We start from the raw sequence: 19,610 nt of genomic DNA, 5'->3' as shown, positions 1-19,610 counted from the left end.
TTTAATTGAAAAAATAAAATAAAATTTATTCATTTTTATTTAAGTAAAATCAAAACTGATTTGATGAAGAAAATAAAAAAAATATCACATATCATTCGGAGTGTAATGTCTAATGGGTGTATGTTTGTTCGAGTGTCGGTGTATACCACATACAAATGGCATCAAATCGAATGAAAGAAAAAAGAATTTCAAATTGAATATTTGGAAAAAAATGGCATTGAGTTCTGTTTTGTTTTAAGTGGAACAAAAAATTTTAAAGAAAAAACAAATGTTTAAACAAAAAGAAAATAAATAAGACAAATTGAAGAAAGAGATAAACATGTTTACAGAGAAACTATTTTTTTTGTTGATTACAATTCCGGCACCGATTCCCGATTCCCGATAATTGATTTTGATTTTTGATTTTTTAAAATTTGTTAATCGATCACAAATGAATGAATTTTGTTTGTTTGTTTGAATGAGCAAAATTATTGAACAATTAGAGTGGTAATTTGATTGATTGTGATGAGAATTTAGCCAAAATTTTCAAATTGATGTATAAAATATGGTAATTTTCGACGATTATTAACAGTTTCACATGCTTTACTTATTGATTTTGTCATTGCTGATGGTCCACAGCTAAAAACACCAACTTTGCTTACCTAGAAACACACGAAAAAATTGGTAAAGATTTTTGTTTTTGTTTTTGAGGAAAAAATAACACCTACATATGAATGTTGATTTTGTACAAATTTTAAAAATGCATTCATATCTGGTCGACCAAAATGATTAATAGCTTTTAGACCAGTAAACATACTACGATTTGATATTCGTTGAAAATGATTTTCACATATATACTATGTTAACAAAAAAAACAATTTAAAAGAAAAATTATCGACTAATTAAACAGAATAAATTTTAGCAAATCTTACCAACATTGTTGTACGTAAATCAAATTTATGAAAAAATTGTGTTATAAAGATATGTACTTCTAAAACCTGTGTAACATCTTTACGTTCAACATCACGTAATACATCGATAAACCATTCAAAATGACGATGTGATGGACAAATCCAAAGAAAATATACCTATTTTTCATTGGTAATTTCAAAAATGAAATGAAAAATTTCAATCAAAATTTTTTTTTTTTCAAAACAAACCTTTTTACAAGCAACACCGGAATATCGATTTGTCGATGTACCAAATACAAGATCATTTAATATGGATGCATATGGTGTTACACCGATACCACCACCAACCATAACAGCAACTTCATATTTATACCAATCTTGATTACCACCACCAAATGGACCTTCCAAACGTATTTTTGGTGGCGGTAAATCCGGTATAATATTAACTAAATTATTTGGATCAAAATAATTTCGTAATTTCCATGTCCATGGTCCTTGTGCTTTAACATGAACAGAAAGATAATTTTCATGCGGTGCTGATGTTAATGTTAATGAATGATATTCGCTTGAACGAAATGCAGTACAAGATAAACGTATCCATTGTCCAGATAGATATTTAAAATTCGGTGGACGTGAAAATTTTACTTTTGTTACATCTAGAAAAAATGGATAGTAAAATACATTGAAATAAAAATGAAAATAATTTCGACCTTCACGCATACCTGATGGTAATAAATCAGTTTCCAATATATCCAATTCCATATATTTTGTTTGAAGGCTAACAATTTTATCCAATACAAATATAATACCCGGTACAATGAAAAAAAGCCAAAATTTTGGAGGCTAATAGGAAAAACAAATAATGAATATTATGCAAAATTCAAACTCAAATGATACTTACCCCAGTAATTTTTGCTAATCCATGAATAAATGTAAACAAATACATTAAGATATACAAAGAATGTGTTGTCCAAAAATAACTATATGCTTTTTGTCTGATTCTTGGATGTGCAAAAATGAATATAATCGATACAATCAATACAAGTAATATACCAGTCAAACCGGTTACAGTACCAAATATCCAAAATGAAAATGTTGGTTTTGCATCTGATTCAAATTGTAATTCTTTTGTTAAGCAACGTAAATGTTCAACAGGTTGTGTTGAAACATGATAAAAATTAACACAATGACCAATCGTATGTAATACTAAGAATGGGAAAATAAACGAAGATGATTATAATAAAAATCAAAATAAATATATAAATACCGGTAAAAAATAGACCAGTTAATGCAACAATTTTATGAAATTGTACATGTGAATCTAATGGGATATATTGATGAATAGGCATTTCACGAATTTTTGTCATTAGATTACGACACATTGTTAATAATAATAATGAATAACAAAATGATAATGATGCAGCTGAACCACGTGTAACAGCAATACCATAACCCATTACATGACGAAGATCAGTATGTTCACTTAAATGACTATATGTTATAAAACGTTCTAAAAATAAAACAATTGTTGTTACAAAAAATATTAATAAATAAACAATTGGTTGTCGATTTTCTTCCAAATAAGTAATAAAATGATTCCATTTTTTAAGCAAAAACATTGGTTCTGGATCTGGATATGGATTAATCTGGAAGCTTGTCATTCTGGCGATATTTGTTGATGTATCAAGAAAATTTTGTTTTGCTCCTTTACAATCTAAACCGATTGCAATTAGATCACCACGATATTCACTCATCATAAGTTTAAAATCATCATATGTTAATTCATCTTTATCATCAAGGCCAGCTGATGCAAACATTCCTTCAATCAATTGCATAACTTCATTTTCAGTCATTGAATTTGTTTTAGCAATATCCACTAATGATCTTAACATTTTTGTTAATTCATTTTTATCGATAACACCATTACCATCATGATCACACATATCGAATATAATACGTAATTTACTATCAGTTTTACCACGTGTAAAAAGAACAACTGTATCAAGAAATTCTTGAAAACTAATACGACCATCATGATCTTTATCCACACAGCTGAACATTTGTTTAACAAATAATGAATCCGGTTTCATTCCCAATGCTTCGGCAAATTCTTTTTTCGATAATGATGTACGCATTACCATAATAACATCATTACTAACATCTTCAAATTTACGTTTTTCGCCCGGTTTCAAACCAAATGTTAATGCATATGCTTCACGAAAAAAATGTTCCAAACGTTTTTGTCGTTTTTCTTTAGTTTCAGCATTGGCTAACATTATATCACGATATGTATGTATGATTTCTAATGTTTTCTTATGATTCAATAGAAATGATTCAAGTTTGGTTAGAAATTTTTTTCTTGAACCATTATTATCGAATTGTAAAACAAGATCATGATCACGTAATGGACGTAATAATATCATTGGTTTATTTGAATCTTGTGATACTTCTACTAATAATGATGATGCTTCATGTATATCGATTTTTCTTAATGTTTCACCTTTACGATTTACAGTCGATACTGATTGATCTGGTCCAATTTTTACTTTTACATAACGTTTATGATTATGATGTAACCATTCACGTACATCTATAAATGAATGAATGAATGAAATTTGATTTTTTGATTTTTCATCAAATGATCATCAATATTGTTCAATATTGTACACTTACATAATTTATCATAATTTTTCTTTTGTGACATTTCTCTTTGCTGTTTAATTTTACGTCGTCGACGATTGTTTAGTTTGATAACACCATATCCAACAACAGCGACAACTTCAAGGAAAGAGATAGAAGAGGGGAAAAAGAGAAATTAGGGCAAATATTATTTCGTGGAAACTTTTTCAATAACAAAAAAATAAATTACTTACACATCGGTATAAACGTAAGTAATAATATAACCATTATATAGGGTAATTCACTGCCATGAAAATAATTCCAACCGGCTAGTATTAAACAATTTTCAAGATTTTTACTTGTCATTTGTCGTGGTTGTGGACATGGATCATCTGGTCGAAATAAAAATAAATCTTTTTGTACAGCATCTGGTGGTATATTTGTTGCATTGACAATAATATCCCATAATTTTATTTTACGTATTTCTTCAATTTCTTCATCACTAAATATACCATTATGTTTATTTTCAAACCAAAATCTATCTGCATTACGAATACGTAAAAATTGTTCACGTATAATGGCACGAAATAATGGCCCTGGACGACCAGTATCTAATTCCGATTCAACCATACCGCCAACATAAACATCAACATTATCTAGATTATTATCATATAAACGTGATAATCTTTCAAATAATTCTGGTGCTTTTTCATATAATAATGGATTAATCTGTGACCAATTTGTAACCGGTTGAAAATTAAAATATTTTCTTATTGTATTATAATCGGGTAGACCATTATCACGACCTCTCATTATATTTAATGCAGCTAGATCACGACGTGAAAAATCTAATGGTCCAAATAATTTATCTATACGAAACAAAAAAAAATTGAATGAAAAAAAACCATGAAAAATTAATGATTTCCAAAAAGGAGAAACACAAAAATTATAAACAATTTCCGTTTATAATGGTGATAATAATATTGGTGAAAATAAATCATGTGTACAAAGTCAAGGTTTATGTGATCAATCAATCAATCAATCAATCAATCAATCGAACGTAAATTAATCATTTAAAAAAATCATTTTAGGATATTTAAAAAAAAGAAAAAGAAAACATCACCTAAATCATCATTCATGGTCAAATATGAACATTTAACAAAAAAAAAATCAACCAAAATGGTTTCATTATCATCATTATGATGATAATGATTATCATATATTGATTATCATTCGAAAATGAAAAAAAGAAATTAAAATCCGGCTTATAATCAAATAATGATTGAAAATACAGGTAAACGAAATATGTATTTTTTTTGATGCCACACACACACACACACATCAAACACAAACTTTTAATCATTCATTGTGGTTTTTTTTGAACAAAAATAATAATTATATGATGATCATCATTATATACCACCACCAAAATATAATGTATATTAGTGTATTGAAAATTCTAAATGTGAATATAAAAATTGTCAATGATAAATCAGTGTAAACTTTTTTTTCAATGAATGAATGAATGGATGGTAGAAACCATCATCATCATCATGTCAATATTCAATCAAATCGATAAATGTACCGTTTCGTTTTCCTTTTCGATGATCATGATGATGTTGGTGATGATGATAATGATCATCATTATCATTATCATTATTAGCCGGAAAGTGTAGAAACAAAAAAGTCTAAAACATTTTGATTAATTCAAAAATTTTCATCGCTCAATTTCATCATTATCATCATCATCAGATTCTGGAATGACTCGAGGTCGATTGCTTGTTCAATCATCATCATCATCATCATCATCATCACTATGCACGTGTTTTGTGATATGCATATCTTTCACAATCAGATTGTCAAAATATAGTAATAACGACAACAACAACAACATCAAAAATTCATTCACCACCACCATCACCAATTTAATGTTGTTGTTTTTTTTTCTTTCGATCCAGTCAGTCGCCCAAACAAACAAACAAACAAACAAATAAATAAATACTACCGCTACACACCATCATCATCATGCATGCATATTGATAATCTTGACCTCATTTTCATATCTCTTTACGATTTTTCATTTTTCATTTTCATTTTTCAGTTTTCTCCCTTCCTTACTTCAAAGATCGGATTGAATTGATTTGGATTTCTCTCTTTATCTTGCTTTGTGTATGGATTTTTTTTCTTCTTCCCTCAATGTTTATTGATCAAAAGTAATTAAACAATGATGATGATAATGAGGAGTTATTCAAAAAATTTGAATTTAATTTTTTTTTTGTTTTTGAAAAATTTTAATTACGATGACAATGATTTTTTTGTTTTCAAAGTTCGGATATCGAAACATCAATCAATCAATGATATCATCCTTGTGTGTGGATAATAATCAATTGAGATATGTTGATCGATTCAGAATCCAAAAACATTTTTTTTCATATTTCATCACGTGGATTCCATGGGAATTTTTTTTTGCTCGCCCTGTCAATCATAGTCAATTTGAAATCTCTTTTTATAAATATGAAAAAAAAGAATTGAATTAAATTTTAGCCTTTCGGTTTCTATCTATGTTTGTCTGTGTTAAGCTATTGAGACATCCATTATGTTTTTAAAAGATATATAATCGTTGACCATCAAATGGATGTTTTTTTTCTTCTATCTTTTGATCATCGTGGGCAGCATTAATGATGATAATAATGATGTAACACACTACTAGACACACACAAGGAATGATGCAATTTGATGATTTTTTCTCACTCTCGTAATTTACATTTTTTCTGTTGCTGTTCCAAGTGGAAATTCAGAAAAAAAAGCAAATCGACCTTTACACATCATGGTTACCATCATCATCATCATCATCATCGATGTAATAATCGTTTCACCGGAATTCAGCAACAACAACAACGATGATAATAACGATGATGGCCATTATTAAATTAAATTTAATTATGTTTTTTGTGTTTGGAGAAAAAAAAGATCAACATCATCACAAACAATACGATTTCAGCGAAAATTTTTCTTTTCTTTTTTTCTCCCCTTGAAAATCAATTGTATGTCAGTCAATTTTCAAATTGGTCCATCATTTTTTTTTTTTTTTTTTTTGATTTCTTTCGAATGTCAATCATCATCATTATTATCATTTGAAAATATTTTTAAAGGGAAAGAGAGAAACGGAAGTGACTATATACACAATCACAATAACGAAGAAGAAAAATGAAAAAATGACCTATGTGTGTGTGCAATTTTCATTGTGTTATTGACAAAAAAAAACATATTTCATTTTTTCTCTAAAGTTTTTTCAATTTTTTCCCATTTTTTAAATGAAAAAAGAGGCACTTTACATAGGGATTACCCAGGAAAAAAATTAATAATTTTTTGAAAATTTTTTTAATAGAAAAAATTTAATCAAATAATAACCCTTCGAAATAAAAGGTGTTTGTGATTTGAATGAATTTTCAATCAAGATGAACAAATTAAATTAAATTTGTAATCACAATCTTGAATCCATTCAATCAATCAATTCCTAATTATTATGTAAAATTCAATTGATTGATTCTTCTTCTTCTTTTTAATACCCATCAATCAATGATGTTTACTTGATTGATTGATTGATAAGATAATCAATTATTGGGTAATTACTATATACATAATCATTATAATCAATCACATTACCAGAAACACATAATAATCAATCACATCAATCAATCAATTTAAGTACTTTCCCTTTCTCTCTCTCTTTTTTTGATTGAAAAAAGTGAAAGTCAATGGAAAACATACCTCTTACATCCGAACAAAGAACAGCATCTTCACGTTCAGCTATCTGTGATGATAATCCCATTAATAATTCTTCTAGGCCAGCATTTGGTAGAATATCCTTTGATTTATTAAATTAAAATTAATTTAGTTTAATGAATTTTATTAATCAATTTTTTTTAATAATAAAAAAACTTACAACTGCATCCCACCATGTTGAACAAAGTCTTATGCCATCATGTCCATTTGTTGTACGAAGAAAATTACATTGTGCATCACGACGATAAAGACCTGGTGGTATCATTGTATGACCAAAACGAAATGCAGCCGATTGAAAGACATGACTAACACCAGGATGTATATCCGGTTTATAACCATCATATGGTGGCATTGGTTCATCAAATAATGTTTCCAAATATTCATACATTATTATATTCTATGTTTTAAAAGGAAAAAAAAGAGGTAATTTCTTTGAAAAAAAGCTTATTTTTTTGGGTAAAATATTACTTGTAGACTAGCAATGACCAGACGTCTAGTACGTTGAAATACATCTTCATCAGACCAATCAGGATGTTCATTTTGTACACGATTAGCTAATACATTATGCCAACGAAACAAAACAACACCTAATGCTAATATAACTGGATTTTGATTTGTACGTGGATCACCCAATACTTTGATAATTTAAGATTGATTGAAATTGATAATCACGAATAAGAAAAATGTAGCAAAAACAAAAACCATTGACTTACAGAACATTCTTTCCGGATGTACCATACGTAAATGATGTGCAGGTGGTGAATTAATTAATGGTACACGATCTTCATTACGTGGTGGAAAAAGACCAGTATTATCGGTACGAAATGTACCATTTTGAAATGTACGCATTGAATTTAGCCATGTTTCCGATGTACTATATATAAAACTACCATCAATCCAACTGGTTACTTGATTAAGCTATATAATATCAATTTGGAAAATGAAAAATCAATTATCGATTGATTTGAATTCAAAAAAGAAAAAATAAGAAAGAATTGCAAAAAAAAACAAACAAACAAACATTAAACTTATTTCATTGTCATAACATTGAAATCAAACACACTATATAATTTTCGTACATTATCGTATCGTTTATGGGAAACAACAACAACAACAATAAACTGATTGATTTTTGGTTTCCCAAACAACAACAACAACAACAGCAATCTTATTTGAAAAATAAATAAATAAATAAATGGTTTGTGTTCCTGGCATCCTGTATTTCAAGTTCATTCCATTCATAAGATTATTATTATTATTATTACTTATGATCAAAATGTAAATAGAAAAGGAACAAATAAAAAAAACAGACATTCAAATGATGATGATCAATAGAATATCAATGGAAATTGTCAAATGATATTGTTTTCTTTTTCTTTTCCGAAAATCATTGACAAATGAGAAACAAATTGCCAATCATCATCATCATCATCACTATTATCATTATGGCAAACCAAACAAACAAACAATTTAAATTTAAATTTTAAAAAAAATTGTTTTCCCGCTTATTACAGATCAATGTCTTTCTTGATTTGATTTGATTTGAAACAGATTTTGTTGTTGTTGTTGTTAGAAAAAATGACAATGAAAATCAATTGATTGTAATATGCAAATGATTATAACTCGAAAAAAAATTCAGGAAATTAAGAAAAAAAACAATTTTTTTTCTCGATTTCAAACTATTGCATCATCATAATCATCGTCATCATTATTTGATTATCAACATAAATCCATTATTCATGGTCATCATCATTCGTTTTTTATTGAAAAACATTGTTCCAAAAAAAAAGTAATGAATGATAACGACGCACAAGTTGATCCAATCATTAAACAAACAAACAAAGATTTCAAAGATTTTTTACATGCACTAAAGAAATCAATATACCCATCATTCATTCATTCTTCACACTTTTTTCCTACCATAATTATACTAGATAATTAATGCTGGATCAATATCTGTTCAGCGGAAAAAAACGAAACAAAATGATTCATCATTGATTATTCATGTGAAAATGAAATGATTATTAATACGGTATCTGTGTGTTTATTAATCATTCTTTTTTTTTTTTTGCTGTATGAAACGATCCAAGAAATGTATGTTCGCTGTTGTTGTTTTTGCCGAAAGCATTTAGCAATCTATTTAAATATTTGTATGTATTTCATCAGGAAAATAAAATTCAACAAAATACATTTTGTTGTCCTTCATTCTATCATATTACCGACGACAACATTATCATCAATGAACAATTTCTCTGTTGAATTCATGATGATGGTGGTGGTTAAAAAAATCATAAATTAATAGAAATTGCTTTTTTTCAGAGAGTGTTTAAAAATTGTCTGTACATCATCATCATCATCAATATCGACAGAAAAATGTCAAAATATTATTGATGATGATGATAAACATTATAAACACACACACGTTTTAAATAAAGAAATGGAAAATAAACGAAAATAGAAAATAGAAAAACAAAACAAAACGAAACAAAAAAAAACATACCTGTTCACGTGGATTATTAGGTGATTGACCAGTACGTTGATCATATATAGCACGATGAAATGGCATTGTACGTCCACCATGACAATCTCTATCAAACATTTCATCACATTTAGCAATTTTAATACGATGTAATTCGATTGGGCAACCAGGCTCGCTGGCCATCAATATTTCCGATGATACTACTTGTCCTGTTTTTTGTTTTTTTTTGTTTGTTTTTTTGAAATCACAGCAACAACAACAACAAGAAAATATGATTTTTTGTTTGTTTGTCCAAATTGAGAAATAGATGAAAGTTTTCAAAAAAAAAGAAAGAGAAAAATTAATAAACTTTTTGAAAATGAAAAACAAATATATAGAAAACATCATTGAATAAATAATTTGACCACCACCACCACCACCACCAATCATAAATTGATTCTAATTGATCAATTCGATTGACCTTAACCTAATGGTGTTATAATTTATGAATGAATATTGATTGAATCTAGTTTTCGATACTATTTATAGCATCACACTTTTCAAAAGTGGATTTCGATTAACAAAAAAATGAGTGTTGAAGACAAGAAAATTGATTTCAAACAACATCAACATTGATGACATTGAACCATCAACAACTCTTTTTTTTTTTCTTCTGCAACAAATCTTCTTTCATAACAAAAAAATATTATCATCACTGAAATTGCTTATTACATAAATGATGATGGAGAAAAATAATCTTTCGATTAAAGGTTCTAGCTAAATGACTGACTAAATGATGATGATGATGACATAAATGCATAATAGACTTTCAACAAACAGCAAAAAAAAAAAAATTGAATTTGAAAAAAAAGGAAGGAAAAAAATGATTAAATTGAAATGAACTTTGAACTGTTTTTTCTCTCGAATAAAACTATTTTGGAACGATTCTTGTTTTGTTTTCAAAGAAAACCTATGTGCATTTCATCACATTCTTACATAATCAATAATGATTTTTCACTTTCTCGTTCAATAATCATTGATTTTATGAATGAATGATTAAGATAAGAAAAACAACAACAACAAATTAGTTGTTAAACATCATCATTTAGTTTTTTTAAAATAAAAATAAATTTATGTTATATAACATAAATATGCAATGATAAGCGGATAGATAACAACAACAACAACAACAACAAAATATCATCATCATTGCTGCACACAGATAATAATTCATACAATGGAAATCGATGAAATACAGAAAAACAAAACATGGGTCAAGGTTTGTTTTTTTAAAAAAAAGACCGGCTACGAGAAAAAATAAAAAAAGAAAGAAGAGAAAAACATTTCTGTTTTTTCTCATCATGATTGGATTGATGTTTGAAGATGATGCAACAAATTTTCATAACATCTTGATGGAAAAAAAAGAAACAAGAAGAAGAAAAAAAAATATCAGTAGAGTCAATAAACGCAACTAACATTTTGTTTTTCTTATTCTCTCTCTCCATCTATCTCTTTTTAACTGTCAAATCATTATCACTACATAGTCCATCGGATAACAAAAAAAAAAAATTCGGCAACACGCAATTTTACATAATACGTTTAGTAATAATAGATATTTAGTATATTCATAATAATTTGAAGCAAAAAAAAACCAATCATCATCATCATGATTATAATATTATGTCAAGTTCCTTGTATATAGTGTAATATAAGAAAAGAAAATTTTTTTAAACTTACCAAAAAATGCAAACAATGCTGTTAGATTACGGCTAGATGCAACACCATCATCACCTTTCATCAAAGCTTGACTTAATTCTCTTGGACTAGGTCTATCTTCACCGGCCATCATATAAACACCATCCGAATATGATGGTGGTGCTTTACGTGTTAAATGACTTTCTATATAAATAAATTGAGTAGAAAAAAAAAGAAATAAGAAAACAATTGAACAAAAAACAAAAGAACAAAAACACAAATGAAATAAAGGTAATTAATCATATTATGAATAATAATAAAAAACAAGAAGAACAATGGAATTGTTGTAATGAAAAAAAACCCATCATCATCATTATTATTATCATAATTATCGATCATTAAATTGAAATTCTTGTCTTAAAAAAGTCCATTAACAATAAGAACAGCAAAAAAAACACACACTGTGAATAAAGGTTTTTGTTCATTGAAATTGAAAATTATTGGAATTTTTTTGTTTGTTTGTTGTTTTGTTAAATACCTTCCCCACTTTGTATTGATCATCAACTGAAATAAAAAAACAAACAAATAGCATCCACAATAGATAATTATAATGAAATTCATGTGATTTTTTTTGTTGTTGTTGTTCATCTCTAATTTGTTAAATGTTTTTTTTCTTCATTGGAATGATGGGTGAGACTAAAAAGGTGAAAAAAATGTATACATAAAGAATCATTTTGTTTGATTAAATACAGTGAGGGAAAAGTTTTCGAAGAAAAAATTCCTAAGAAATGATAATCAGAATGCATTCATGATGAAATGTGATATGAAATTTAGTAAAAATTTTTTTTTGATAATTACCAGTTGTTCCCCATGATGGATGAGCTAGATTATTATACCAACCATCATAACGTTGCATTTCAGCTTTAAAATACATATTTCGTTGAATGGCACGTAAATTTTTATAACTAAATAACATTAGATCATCATCATTATCAATATTATCATTGTTTGTTGTATTATTATTATGTTTTTGTTGATGATTATAGGCAAAAACATTGATTAATGGTGAATAATTTAAATCATCATATATTTCAGTTGATGTTATATTATTATTTAATATTTCATCATTATTATCATCAGCATAATCAATATTTGATGATAATGTTGGTTCAAATGTTATAATCGAAGATGATAATGATGATGAAATTGGCATCTGTGTTGTTGTTGTTGTTGTTGTTGATATTGTTGTTTGATGATGATTATTAACTTTTTTCGAACTGATCGGTGTTATCATTGTCATCATTTTAGGTGTATTCATTGATCTGGCCGTACTACGTAATAAAACGGCACCTAAAGACAAATATCGAAATTGAAGAAAAAAAAACAGAAAAAATTAAATTTCCATTGTAATCAATCAATGTCAGAAAACAAACAAACAAATTCAATTAGTCACCTGAGAAATTGTTACCTTGAAAAAATATATAGAGCAATAACCACTGATCAATTACGGTAAATAAAATGAATTTCAAACAAACAAACATTGAAACATCTTCTAAACATCTTCTTTTGTGTTTGTTTGTGTGTGTGTGTTCTATTTTGACAACAAAAAAATGTCCTTCAATTCTGTTCAAATGAATGTTGTTAATATGTTCCTGGAATAACATTCATTATCGAGAAACAAAAAGAAATTATTGACATTTTCTTTGAAAAATTTTCTGAAATTCTTCATATGAACAAAGCATCAAATTTTGTCAACATTTTCCCTCATTTTTTCTCGCAAGCAAACACAGAAAAACTATAAAAAAAATCATCAATTAATCAAACTTTATTTGATTCAATTGTCAATTGAAAATTAGATTTTTTCTTTCTTTTTTTTTGTTTCAAATCACTTGAACACCTATTTTCTCCTTGACTTTGTGACTAAAAAAAATGTAATGAAATGAATGGAAAAATTTCTTCATTTTCACCAACCACCAAACACAAACACAGAGAAAGTGAGAAATCAATGAATAAATCTTTCATTTTCAACCTTGTTTTTTTCAAACAAAAAATAAAATAATCTCCTAATAATTATTGCATGAATCGAATGAAATATTACTTTACTTTAGTTTTGTTTTTCAACAATGATACGATTCTTTAGATTTTGAAAAAAAATGACCATCATCGTTCATCGAAAATTGATCCGGAATTTTCGAGTTCAAAAAGGTCATAATTACAAAAAACAATAACAGGAAAAAAACCAAAGAAAGAAATTTTCCAACAAGCAAATCTTCATTGTCATATTTAAATAGTAATGGTGGCGGTCCACTAAATGAAAGTAATTTTTCTGTACCAATCAATTAACCACTTCAAGACACACAGAGAGAGAGAAAGGAAAGGAAAAGAAAATGAAAGCTCCCTTTTTTTTCTCGAGAAAAAATTATCTTTAATGGATGTTTATCTTTCATTATTTTTTGTCTTTTTTTTTTTGGTTTTATTTCAATTTCAATTTCAAAAAAAAAAGAAATATGACATGACAATCGTAACAAATATTGACAGTCGTTTTTCTTTTTTTTTGTTTTCAGTTTCAGGATCATATTTCTATTTCATTCATTGCTTGGCCACTGAATAAACGTTTGTAAACGGCAACTGTATTTATATTGATCCTTCAAGTTTTTTTTTTGTTGCAAGTTTGGTATAATAATTATTGACAAAAAAAATAACATATATTAGATATTTGATGACCACACACACACACACACAAAACCATTTATAAATATTGTATGGCAAAAACGATTTCTCAAAATGTAATTCAAAATTCAAAAAGATAACAAAATTTTTGTAAATGATTTGGGTTATCAAACAAACGGCAAAAAAAAATGTCACCTTCAAATTGAAATACATACACAAACAGTATTCATGCATTTTTTCTTTCCTGAAGTACCTGACTGACTTTACTTAAACTTACTAATTTTCAAATGTTTCGTTTCTGTTATTAATTATTCAAGAACGAAATGAATGAATAAAGAAATTTAAATTGCAAATAATTTTCTCTCTCTCTCTCTCTCTCTCTCTCTCTACCTCCATTTTATGATATTAATTTCTTGGAAATTCTAAAATTTCGACATATTTTTTTCATTCATTCAATCAATCAATAAAATGGAATGAGGGGTTAAATTTTGTACAAAAATTCGAGTACAGAAATAAGTGTAGAGGCTGTTTTTTTAAATTCCTGGATAAAAAAAACTGTAACAAAGTGACAACAACAACAAGAGATTAAACAAATTTAGAGCGATAAAAATCAAAAATCGTTTAAACAACATTAGATTTTCAAAGAGAAGAACAGAAAGAAAGAAAAACTTCAATCAATTCAATAATAATGAGAGACAGGTGTAGAGAATGATGACATGATTTTTGTTGTTGTTGTTTATTCTATTTTCTATATTCAAAATACAGGTTTAGCAAAAAATGAAATGATTTAAACTGGATCGATCATAATTCAAACAATAATAATAATGATAATGATGACACAACAACAACAACAAAATTGTCGTAATTGTCATGCTATTCAATCATTACAAGTTATTATTGATTTTTCGTTGTTGAATAAATAAATAGATCATTCATGACCTTTGATTGATAGATTTATTTATAAAATTGATATTGAAATAACGATGATGATGACATCGATTTTAAATTTCTCACGTGTCATCCTATCAACAACAGTAGCTACTCTATTTATTTGAAATAAAAAAACATGTTTCTCTTAAGCAAAAATATCCCCCCCCAAAAAAAAGTTAAATAATATAATAATATTTGTGGTGTGTCAGGGTTCATCATAATAGGAATCATTTGATCGATGATTATCATTATTATTATTAAACCAAAATCTAAAAAACTTTGCAAAAACCCATTCTATAATGTGTTAAAGAGGATCCTCTTTCCTTTTTTTCCTATAAGAAAAATATAATAAAATAATTCACATGGATAAAGATTAATTGATTATTCAAGACAAACAGACAAAACACTTTACAAAAAACCGGTTAATAGAAGAAGAAGAAGAAGAAGAAGAAATTATCGTTTATTGTTGTTTTTGTTTTCATATCACTATGATCATTTGATCAGAATCAATGTGAAATTCTGTATAAAATAGGGGTGTAATAAAAGAAAGAAAATTGGCTTTTATTTTAACAAAAATTAATTTGTTTAAAAATCTCATCTCCTGCTCATCTCATATCACTTTTTTATTATTATTATTTGATTTGAAGTTTAAAAGAATTTCAAACAGACAAACGATAACAAAACAAAGAAAACCCGAATTTCCACAATAATAATAATAAAAAAAATTAGCATCATTTTGTTGATGCTTTCTTCACTTTTTTTTGATATTCTCCAATAAAAAAAAAGGGATAGTGAGAAACAGAGTAGTATAGATAAAGGATTATGACCTTATCGGTTATTTACCTTTGTTTTTTTCTTTCAAGTTTTTCAATCAAAATATTCGCGAATTTTTCTTTTCTTTTTTTTTTTTTGGGGGGGGATCTCGCATACACACACACACATCTGACTGATTCTTATCTGAAATCCTGATTGGTTAATATAAAAAAAACAATCACTGTAATGATGCAATCAAAATGCTTTTGGCTATTTGGAAACAAAAAACAAATGCAATTAAAACACGTGACAATTTTATTCATATTTCATTTCTGGTTTTTTCTTTCTTTTTTATCTTTTGTTTTCAAACACAAATTAACATCATTCAAATGGAAAATCTTTCAATTCAAAATAATCCATTGTTTCGAAATTCAAAAAAAAATGAAATCTTTTTGTTTCAATCAGTAGTAGTATAGTATGTCTGGTTGATAAAATCAAACAGCCAGATAAGAAAAAAAAGATTAGAAGAAAAAAATCGTTAATTTGACAAGAATTTAAACAAATTACGAATGACGACAATAAAAATCAAAGTTTTGAATGTTTTTTTTTGGGATATAAAAACAAAATTGACCAGACACAGGGTTAATGGACAACAAAATTATACTAACCATTTTTCTGTAATGATGATGATGATGATGATGAAGATGATGTTTGTGCGGTATAAATTTCTTGTATCATAAATGATGATAATAAAATGAAACAAAATAATAAAATCCTAATTCTAATCATCATCATCGATGATGATGATGATGAGAATTTTTTAGCCAATCGATTTGTCGATGACATTGATGATGAACATAATAATAATGGTGATGATGATTGTTTGATGAATCGAATTGATGGTGATTTTAATTGCTGATGATGTTGTGGTTGTTGATTCAAATCATCATCACTATTATTAACAGGTGTTAACGATGATGATGATGATGATCTAGCTTGGTCGAAAAAATTGATGAAATTATGGCCATTATTAGCCATATAATTTTCTTTCTCTTGTTGTTGTTGTTGATTTGGATGATGAGTATCATGTATCACGTTGATAAATTTTGTTGTTGTTGTTGATAAATTCTTTTGTTTTTCATGGATAATTTTATTGTTGTTGTTGAAATTTATTATTTCATTATCATTATCATCATCATGGCTGTTGTTGAGATTAAAAATGCAATTTGAAATGGTTGAATATGGAAAAAATTTTCTACATTTTCTTCTTTGATGATGATGATGATTTGAATGTGGATGTGGACGACACGAATCAATGATTAATGATAATATAAACAATATGATGACAATGATGGATATTTGCAAGAAATTAAAATAGATTAGAATATTATTATTATTATTATCGGACCAGATTAGTATTAAAAATATTGATATTGATAATAATAACACGGGTAATAATCTTGGTGGTAATTGTAATGATAAACATTTTTGATTATCATTATCAATTGTTGGTGGTTTCAATGGCTGTGATTGTTGTTTTTCTATTGTCTTCTTCGTCTTCGTCGTCGTAGTCGTTGTCGATGATGATGATGATATGAATCGTCGTTGATGTAATACTATCGGTGTAGGCCTTTTTCTCGAACATGTTGTTTCTGTATGCATGTTTTTGTTGTTATTATTTTCCATTGCTGTTGGCAATCTATCATGAACAATGGATGATGATGTATCGCCAATAATTTTATCGACATGTTTTTGTTGTTGTTGTTGTTGATCACCATTATTGTTGATATTCATCAATAGATTTTTATCTATTATCCGGAATTTTAATCTTTGATGATCCATATAATCATTGAAGATCATCAAATGTTTATGATGATTATCAAACATCGTCAAAAATTTGATGATGATGATGGATGATAGATGTTATACTTTTTTTGATTCTATTCACTAGCAAAAAAAAAAAAAAAAAAAATAGAAAGGAAATATAAAGAAATTTTCATTAAGAAAAGAAATTTGTTCAACCTTTTTTGGCCAAAATGTAAATAAGGAATTAAGGAAATTCTTGCTCACCAAATTTAAAATCAAAAACCACAAATATAAAAACAGAATTAACGTTTACGTTTTTTCATTCTTATTATCATCATCGATCAGAATTTCATTCGAAAAAGAATTTGTTGCTCACATTCGAATGCACGTCGAAAGTGGAATGGATGAAGTGCACGTCAAAATATTATTGTTGCAAAATTGTTTTCATTATCAAGATTAATTAATTTTGTTGAAACAACAAATAAAATAAACAAAATGAAACACTAATGGAAAGATACAAAAAAGAAAATCACAGTAAAAAATAAACAAAACAAAAATTTTTTTTTTTTTTTTGAATCACTTTTGTTTGTTTTCGATTCAAACAAAACACTTCAATTTAAGCGGGTGAAAAAAAACCCGATAACAACAAATAACGGAATAACCAATCAGATACACACTTTTAAAATACAGTGTTTCCGTACACGTCAATTTAATTTTGTACACGTATTAAACACAAATGTCATCATAACTAAAATTATTTAGGTGATAATAAAAAACAAAAACAAAAAAAAATTTCAAAGGAAAAAAAGTGTTAAAAAAAATCATTTCCAATCATGTCAATGTTGTTGTTGTTGTTGTTATGGATAATAACTTTTTTTTCAATACTCACATTATCCCCCCAATATTCAATAGCCGATATATTTTACGAATGGAAAAAAAAGAGAAATAAATAAAGTCTCTTTTCGTTAAATCACCAAACAAACAAAAAAAAAAACACTGACTAACTTAACACTGTGTGACACAATCAGAAAATAAATTCGGTATATGTGTGTGTGTGTTTGTATCACTGTACCAAAATGATAATAGGATTTGATTTTTGTATTTTTGGAGCCATTTTTGTTTTTTGTTTCTCTTTGATTTTATCCCAATCATCATCCTCGTTATTAATTTTTGTTTTTTTCCCTTTTTTTATTAAATTGGAAAAGAAATTAACTTTGTTTAAAAAGAAAGAGAAAGTGTCTGTGCAAGAGAGAGCGAATGAGTGAAAATGAAAAGATGATTGAAAGCGAACGAACGAACGAACGAACGAAGAGAAAAAAATGTGTTAAAAATTTTCGATGGTGAAAAAAGAGAAAAGCTTTGGATAGTGAAAGTTGATGGTGGATGGAGAATATATCGATACAAAGCGAAAGCGAAGAGAGAAAACGCGAAAGATGTTTTGTAAGTAAAATTCAATGGCGCCATATTTTCAATTTGAAAAAAAACGAACGAATTAAACGATCGATGAAGATGATAATGATATGGCTGATTGGATAAAAATTTTTGTTGTTCCCTCTTTTTTAAAAAAATTATCTAAAGAATCGCTGGTTTTTTTTGGGGTTTGGATAAGAAATTCCTTATTCTAAAAGGGGCAAAACTTTGATGATAAAATCTAACGAAAAAAAAGCTAATAGGAAATGTTTTTCTTTGGAATTTGAGAAATTTTTGTTTAAAAAACCATTATTACATACCCATTTATAATCAAACCAACAAAAGTGAAATTTTTTGAGAACAAAAAAATTTGACCAGAAATTGTTAAACGCTTCAAACATTGCAATTTTCGATCAACGATCCATGTTTTTCTACTAAACAAAAACAAAAAACAAAAATTGATTTTCCGGTTAATTAATTCAAAAAAATGATAATGAAATGTGTATGCAATAATTGTGAAGCGAAAACTAAAAATAACCATTTTTTGAAGGTGAAAAAAATGTTTTTTTGTATGTTTTCATGTGTTTCATGAC

The 19,610-nt window shown here is 27.2% G+C and overlaps 1 protein-coding gene across 1 annotated transcript; it reads right to left on the bottom strand.

Moving 5' to 3' along the window:
* Positions 1-19: 19 nt before the first annotated feature.
* On the bottom strand, positions 20-17,748 carry Duox (dual oxidase). The gene is made up of 17 exons (XM_075821298.1): positions 16,470-17,748; positions 12,307-12,798; positions 11,491-11,652; positions 9,796-9,983; positions 8,009-8,213; positions 7,764-7,930; positions 7,456-7,692; positions 7,281-7,377; positions 3,764-4,378; positions 3,564-3,668; positions 2,158-3,480; positions 1,792-2,096; positions 1,613-1,733; positions 1,140-1,546; positions 912-1,067; positions 708-836; positions 20-641 (listed from the first exon to the last, which is right to left on the bottom strand). Exons 1-17 carry the CDS (start codon positions 17,686-17,688, stop codon positions 513-515), a joined length of 6,057 nt encoding a protein of 2,018 aa, XP_075677413.1. The 5' UTR covers positions 17,689-17,748; the 3' UTR covers positions 20-512.
* Between the last annotated feature and the right edge of the window lie 1,862 nt (positions 17,749-19,610).

Source organism: Dermatophagoides pteronyssinus, unplaced genomic scaffold, assembly GCF_027571235.1.
Source record: "Dermatophagoides pteronyssinus isolate colony J.1.1.1.1 unplaced genomic scaffold, Derpt_VIB-CSIC_2022.12 sq0009, whole genome shotgun sequence".
Lineage (NCBI taxonomy): Eukaryota > Metazoa > Arthropoda > Arachnida > Sarcoptiformes > Pyroglyphidae > Dermatophagoides > Dermatophagoides pteronyssinus.
Note: the sequence above shows the minus strand (reverse complement) of the source record. Positions and strands in the feature narration are given on the sequence as shown.